General features: G+C 31.1%; 1 protein-coding gene across 1 annotated transcript; it reads left to right on the top strand.

Moving 5' to 3' along the window:
• The first annotated feature begins 4,097 nt into the window (after nucleotides 1-4,097).
• LOC139502793 (uncharacterized) lies at nucleotides 4,098-8,013 on the top strand. The gene is made up of 3 exons (XM_071292376.1): nucleotides 4,098-4,213; nucleotides 5,480-5,624; nucleotides 7,352-8,013. Exons 1-3 carry the CDS (start codon nucleotides 4,210-4,212, stop codon nucleotides 7,992-7,994), a joined length of 792 nt encoding a protein of 263 aa, XP_071148477.1. The 5' UTR covers nucleotides 4,098-4,209; the 3' UTR covers nucleotides 7,995-8,013.
• Nucleotides 8,014-8,725: the final 712 nt, after the last annotated feature.

Raw genomic sequence — 8,725 nt, forward strand, 5'->3', positions numbered from 1 at the left:
AACTACTTTAACGCCAGAAAGACTTAACTCCACTCATCACCTTTCGAACTTTACTGAAAATCAATTGATTGCAACTGCTGACATGGATCAGTTACGACGCAGCATCTAAAAGTAACCTCAATTTGAACTACTACGAATATAAGTAAGGTCTAGAAGTGTTGATTCATTTCATGATATTTTCGTTGACAAATATAGGCAACTATAAAATAGAATTTGTTACGACTGTGCTGACTACTCTATTTCGATATTAAACCGTGTCTGATAATATACAACACATTCGAGTACATCCCAATCTTACAATATATGCAAACGATAACAAGTATTTATATTTTTGTTTTATTGGTTTCGGGAAATAATTCAGTTCAATTCAGTCTGTTGAAATAGCGAACATGTTAGATTCGTGTTCTTACATACAGAGAAATACGCCGTATCCGCACATCCAATACTTTTGGCTATTATTAGGTATTAGCTTTTAAACACAGGAAATTTGTAAACTCATAAAACCAATATTTGTTTAAAAAGATCATATGCTCAGTTAATTTAATAAAATTGTCATTAGGTATCTTTTTTTCCTAGAGATTATTGGCTTTGTGTGTGTAAGTTAATAAAACATATGGAATACCGAAAAAAGGCGATTTAATCATTTCAGAATGACTAAGAATGCAAATCAAGTCATCAGAAGAAATGAAAAATCAATTTTGACCTAAAAACATGGTATATTAATTTTTTTATGGTTTACAACTATGTTACATTATGGATATGAAGAAATCAGGCAATGCGTATTATCACCGAAATATTCATTCGATAAATCTAATGTGTAAAATTAAAGTGTGTATCAAGGTGGTGCTACCTTCTCTCCAATGAAGACAATAAGTCGACAACGAGGAATACAAAAACATATAATAAAGTAGGTACGTTGATTTAACTTTATTCAAAATGTCAGGATTATTATTTGTTATATTTATGCAATTGTCATACAAGAGAGAGGTTCGGCTAGCTATACAACTAGATTTAATTCACCATTTTCTACATAAGACAGTACTATGACAGTTGTTGTGCACTTGTTTGATGTTTTTGAGCTTTTTATTTTGTCATTTGCTTAGAGAGTTTCCGCTTTACCTATAAATTATTTGTGATACAAAGCTACTAACTATGTATCGCTTTTTATAATACAACTGGGCATTTTCTTAATATTCCATTACAAACTGTTAGTAACAGTTGCAATATTAAAAAAGGAAAAATACGGAAAAAAACAGAAAAAAAAAATACAAAACAGGAATGTAAAAATCAAACGGCTAATCACATCAAACTAATTGAAAACAACTGTCCTATTTTCCTAACTTGGAACTGGCATTTTCCGATGTAGAAAACGGTGGGTTCATCATTGTTTAGCTTGATTAACCTCTCACTTATATGACAGTCACATACAATTAAATTATACTGACAATAATGTTTGAACAAAACAAACGGACACACATCATTAGTAATTTTTTTATGTATAGCATGTATTATTTGTGAAATTGATTTATAAGATTTTTCATAAAGGATTTGAATCCACCGCTGAACATTTTTAGAAAAGTAACAAGAAGTTCTTCGACATAACCCTGGGTCATCAAAAAACTGCTCTATGAAAAAAGAGCTGCAAGTTATTGAATATTGAATACATTGGAAATGTATACCCCAAACGCAGGAAAAATTGCTGTATTGCTACAAAGATATTTTGTGAAAACATTGATATAATTAAAATGTCAAACTATAAAAAGAAAAGCAAAGAAGCCATATAAAATAGAAGATGTGGTATGATTGCCAATGAGACAACTATTCATAAAAGACCAAAATGACACAGACATTAACAACTATAGGTCACCGTACGGCCTTCAACAATGAGCAAAGCCCATACCGCATTGTCAGCTATAAAAGGCCCCGTTAAGACAATGTAAAACAATGTCTGTTGTTTCAAAATATTTAGTTCTGGAAGATATATAAATGAAAACCAACCAGAAAAGTTCCGATTGTTAATGGAAGGATAAATATAATTATTACTATATCTCGATGTGAAATTAAAAGATCTGGTTGATCAACTATTCATCGTCTTAAAATTATGTTTGATCTGTACATGGTTCAACATAACTTATTTGATCGAAACAGCCTCCCACTCTACAATTTTAGATGAAGATATTGAAAAATGAAATTTCAATATATAAACATTTGATGTTTATTCAAAATAGATATAATTGATACATATTCCTGTATATGTATGTCTATACTTAGCATATATTTGATACATATTCCTGTATATGTATGTCTATACTATGCATATATTTGATACATATTCCTGTATATGTATGTCTATACTAAGCATATATTTGATACATATTCCTGTATATGTATGTCTATACTAAGCATATATTTGATACATATTCCTGTATATGTATGTCTATACTTAGCATATATTTGATACATTTTTCTGTATATGTATGTCTATACTTAGCATATATTTGATACATATTCCTGTATATGTATGTCTATACTTAGCATATATTTGATACATTTTTCTGTATATGTATGTCTATACTTAGCATATATTTGATACATATTCCTGTATATGTATGTCTATACTAAGCATATATTTGATACATATTCCTGTATATGTATGTCTATACTTAGCATATATTTGATACATATTCCTGTATATGTATGTCTATACTTAGCATATATTTGATACATTTTTCTGTATATGTATGTCTATACTTAGCATATATTTGATACATATTCCTGTATATGTATGTCTATACTTAGCATATATTTGATACATTTTTCTGTATATGTATGTCTATACTTAGCATATATTTGATACATTTTTCTGTATATGTATGTCTATACTTAGCATATATTTGATACATATTCCTGTATATGTATGTCTATACTTAGCATATATTTGATACATATTCCTGTATATGTATGTCTATACTTAGCATATATTTGATACATATTTCTGTATATATATGTCTATACTATGCATATATTTGATGCATTTTTCTGTATATGTATGTCTATACTTAGCATATATTTGATACATTTTTCTGTATATGTATGTCTATACTTAGCATATATTTGATACATTTTTCTGTATATGTATGTCTATACTTAGCATATATTTGATACATATTCCTGTATATGTATGTCTATACTTAGCATATATTTGATACATATTCCTGTATATGTATGTCTATACTTAGCATATATTTGATACATTTTTCTGTATATGTATGTCTATACTTAGCATATATTTGATACATTTTTCTGTATATGTATGTCTATACTTAGCATATATTTGATACATATTCCTGTATATGTATGTCTATACTTAGCATATATTTGATACATATTCCTGTATATGTATGTCTATACTTAGCATATATTTGATACATATTCCTGTATATGTATGTCTATACTTAGCATATATTTGATACATATTTCTGTATATATATGTCTATACTATGCATATATTTGATGCATTTTTCTGTATATGTATGTCTATACTTAGCATATATTTGATACATTTTTCTGTATATGTATGTCTATACTATGCATATATTTGATACATATTTCTGTATACGAATGTCTATACTAAGCATATATTTGATACATAAGGATCATGAGGATTATTATCAATTTTGTTTTCTAAATGAAGTGCACTCTGTTGATTTTATAATTAGGAATACAATATATGTGTATGTCTCGCTTTGTATTTGTTTCTAAGCCACACATTAATTCAATATTTCAATTAAATATACGGTTGTTTAAGATGGATGTTGCACAAGAAACAAGTGTGATTAGAATAAGTATTTCTATTTTTCAAACTTAGATTTTCATATGTTTTGGTCGGTGCATTTTTAGAAGATTTCCGTCTGTTTAAAATAAAATCGTATGTAGTCGTATACTATAGGTTCCGACATGTACCGAAAAGTAGAATAGTAAATGCCAAACTTAAATTCATACTTTGATAAGATTCAGCAAATTTAAAGTTGACATCGTGCAGGAATGATACCGTTTCAAGGTCATACTTCTCAGCCAATCACAAACAAGATATTTAACAGTTATACTATAATGATCTAGACTACAGTCTGATCAGTACATTCAAGTATATTGGTATTATCTTGTTATATTATCTTACTGCTATTTTGATTGTGTGTTTGTGTTTCCATAATGGGTATGTACAACACTTTTGTTTTCTTTGTTTCAGAAATTGATTTATTAGATTAGATTGCCAATTCAATGAAATACAAAGTTCATTAACATTAATTTTTTTATTCAAAAAAAAGAGTAGAAAATGTGTTTTTCGTAGATATTTGATTTTCACGATTTTGCAATAGGTTTGATACAGGCAAAAAGGAAATATTTAATTGGTTGAACGATTGTTGTAATTCCTGGTTGACATGAAACAGTAATGAATCAACAGTGTACGAAGTATAAATAGTTCTTAAATGACAATTGATTTTTTTTATTTAGTAAGGAGGTTATTTTATGTCAGCTTCAAACTTTTAAAACTTAGTTTTTGGTGGGGTTCGTATTGCTTATTCTTTAGTTTTCTATGTTGTGTCATGTGCACTACACTTTCTCTATTTGTCTTTTCATTTTTTAGCCATAGCGTTGTCAGTTTATTTTCAATTTATGAGTTTGACTGTCCCTCTGATATCTTTCGTCCCTCTTTTAGTGGACTGTAAAAATGAATCAACAGTGCTCGAAGTATAAAAGGTTCTTAAATGAAAATTTTATTTGTTGCGTTTAAACCACGTTGTAACCTTCTTAACCGTCATAAGATTATTATAACGAGCACAAGTCACAATAAGGATTTTTTATTAACAAAGGAGGTTATTTTATTTCTTGCATTTAAACCACATTGTAACCGTCTTTACATTCATAAGAATATTATAACGAGCACAAGTCACAATTTGTAAAAGTAAACCAAAATACGGTTTCCATCACACGCCCTTGGCTCACAACAAACAGCAAGTTACAAAGTGCCCCAAACATGACTAGATTAAAACAATTAAAACAGAAAAAACACTGTCTAATCTTTATAAAAAACGACAAAGACTTATGAATCACATCAACAAACAAACAACAACCACTAAACATCAGGTTCCTGACTTAGTACAGATGTTCAGGTGCAAACACATGAAGAATGTCAAATATTTTAATACGTCCTTACCTTCACCCTTATCTGAAATAATAGTGTAACATTACAGCATGGAAACCATGCTATAAGATATCAATTGAAATGGATTTACTCAATGAAAAGACAAATTAACACAAATACTGAACGAATACATATGATCTATGACATAATGTAAATACAAAATAAATAGAATAAGAGGTAAAACAATAACAGATGGACAATCATAACCTTGGACAGATTGCCGACAAATAAAGTTTAGTTCAGATAGCTTCAAACAATTTGTTTCTAATATTTCAGTGTTGGTCGTATCTAGTACTTTATGCCTGATTGCACTCAATATCATCGATCTTACTGATGCATCTAACAAGAAGGGTGTGGGAATAGTGAGAAGCAAGAATTACCGGTGTTCAGATGAATCCACATTCAACAACGTTCATTGGTGGTAAGTATACACTGGACAGTATTATAAGTTCACATGTTTTATCTAGTCTGTAGTAGGATTAAGAACCATCACATTCTTTTACCATGTTTAAACTTCAGTACCGACAATCGATACTTAATAATACAGGTAACAAAGATCAAAATCTGCTGATCACCATTGTAAATTCTGCTGTACTGCATGGTCAACCAAAACGAAAGACAAAATTCTGCATTAATAACCATAAACACACATAATATCATATCTGACGTAATAGTAGGTGGTAATGTTGTTTGTACAGGTAAAAAAAGTGACGACGGAACAGTCAAACTCATCAATCGAAAATAAACTGACAACGCCATGGCTAAAAATGAAAAGGACTAACAGACAAACAATAGTACACATGACACAACATAGAAAACTAAAGAATAAACAACACGAACCCCACCAAAAACTAGTGTGATCTCAGGTGCTCCGGAAGGGTAAGCAGCTGATGCTTTACATGTGGCACCCGTCGTGTCGCTTATGAGATAACACATCCGGTAAATAGTCTAATTCGATCGATCACATCTATGAAAGAGATCAGAGGATTGTAGGTACGAAGTTAGGCACATATACGATATCATTTGTGAAACGGTTATTCCATAACGGTCAACCAACTCGTGATGGCGTCCGTAAAATTTACGAAGAGATGATTTCGTCTTCACCATTTGGAACTCTTGATTTAATAGCTTATTTGTAAGAAACAACTCTCCTTCAAGAAAATCATGATAGAAAATGCAAGCACGGAAATATCGTATCAATTGGGAGATATACACCGTATGCAGGTGCTGCTGGAATGTTGCTACTTAGAAATGGAAAGTTCACAATTGGAAAGCTGAAATCATCTCTTTTGTCGTAAAGTTTTGTTTTCAATCGACCCTCATTGTCAATTTCTAGATGTAAGTCAACATATGTGTCTGTTGTATCCTTTATCTCTAGTCCAATGGGATAGTTGCGTTCGACATAGTCACCAAATTTTGAAATATCTAGTTAAAGAACATCATCTATATAGCGGAAAGTAGAGTTAAAGGATATTGCTCACCTCTTATCTTTCTTCCTAAGAAGTTCCTGTATGAAGTCAGCCTTATAATAATAAAGAAACAAGTCGGCAAGAAAAGGGGCACAATTTGTTCCCATTGGAATGCCGATAGTCTGTTGAAAAACACGTCCTCCGAACGTAACAAATATTTGGTCAATCAAGAAATCAAGCATCTTGATAATGTTAGTTTCAGAGAATTTTGTGTTTGAATCAGAGTGATCCTTTACAAAGTAGGATGTATCCCTTCCTAAAAGAGGGACGAAAGATACCAAAGGGACAGTAAAACAAGATACTACGTAATTATACAGTCTACAACATACAATACAGGTATTGTTTAAAAACATTGTACCATCATAAAGCATGCAGATTAAAACTAATATTAAAATATACCAACTTTGACTAGATGGAAGCCAAAGCAAGACGAACATTTTCTGATATAGTCCAATTGGCGACCATTTTTTTATCAGGTCTGCGGTGTGCTGTTATTTTGGATACTTGATACAAAGTGCAGACAACAGCTAAAGGCCATCAGTTTGTCTCCAAGACAGCGAGAAATTCCCGCAAAAGTTTTTTTCAAGTTTAATATTTGGGTTCCTAATATCTAAGTTTAGGTTCCTTTATCTTTTTTAGGCTCTTTTATCTATTTTTAGGTTTCTTTATCTATTTGTAGGTACGACTGGCAACAGTCACCCGATCGTATGCATCTTCGCCACCACTGTCCGTTAAATGTTAGATCTGGTTATGTACCGATGGTAAACGGCAAAAACTTTGAAAGAGGAATACATGTTTCTAACGATTCACATTATCTTCTTGGGTTTAATGAGCCTGATCATCATGAGCAGTCAAATCTAACAGTAGCACAAGCTACCGTCATGTGGAAAGAATTGGAAAAGCATGCCGCAGGGAAAACATTGGTTAGTCCTGCAGTTACCAATCTCAACTGGTTACAGCAATTTTTACAACATTGTCACAATTGCAGAGTTGACCACGTGGCAGTACATATTTATAGATGCGATGCGCACCAAATCATGGCATTTCTTAAGCAAGCATGGGATAGATTCCATAAACCAATATGGCTGACCGAATTCTCCTGTCCACATACTACATCAGAAAATGATCAGCTTCGAATGATGAGAGAGATTCTGCCTCTTTTGGAGTCTGCGCCGTATGTTTTTCGTTACGCATGGTTTGCTAGTAGATGGTTAAAACATGCAAGTGATGGCGCTTGGGTAGATATATCAGCAACTCTGATTAAGGAAAATACTTCAGAACTTTCAGCACTTGGACATTATTATAATAACTTTATGCATTAAAAATGTGGTAAAATTGAAATCAATGATTTTTTATCAGCTCTACTTATGTCATAATTTTTTTTTACCTTCTTGATTTTAAATACTTTCAAGTTAACGGTTTATTATAGATAATATGTACGGATCTTAAATACATCAGTTGTTAATAACTCGTTTTATTTTTTTGATATACGTATGTAGACGCAATCGATAACACTTTTGGTCAATGTCAACTTTATAAAAATGTGAACCTATTTTCATTTATTGCAGCAGTTGCGTCATACATTTTTGTCTTACATTAAGTGTTTTCAAAACTTATAATAAAACATAATATTTCCTTTTAAAAAGTTATTTAATAAAACGCTACCAAGTGAAAATTCAATAAGAATTCAATAGTTTTTCTTTTTTTGCGACTCCACTAAAACCAGTTTGTTATTTGTCAGCGTTAATTAAAGCTTTTATAAAGACAGTTCACTTAACAAATCTGACGTGGATAATCTAAAACACATAAGTAAATATCATTTCAGTAAAAGAGGGGCGAAAATTACAAGTCGGACATTCAAACTCAAATGTCTAAAATAAACAAACGACACCGTGGTTAAAAGAAAAAGACCTATGGACAAAAAAAAATTGACAAACACAACAGAGAAAAGTAAAGACTGAGCAACACAAACCCCACACAAAACTAAGGGTGATTTCAGGTTTTCCGGTAGAGTAAGCAATGCCTGCTCCGATATGACGAAACTACAAATATA

Source organism: Mytilus edulis, chromosome 14, assembly GCF_963676685.1.
Source record: "Mytilus edulis chromosome 14, xbMytEdul2.2, whole genome shotgun sequence".
In the NCBI taxonomy this organism is placed as follows: domain Eukaryota; kingdom Metazoa; phylum Mollusca; class Bivalvia; order Mytilida; family Mytilidae; genus Mytilus; species Mytilus edulis.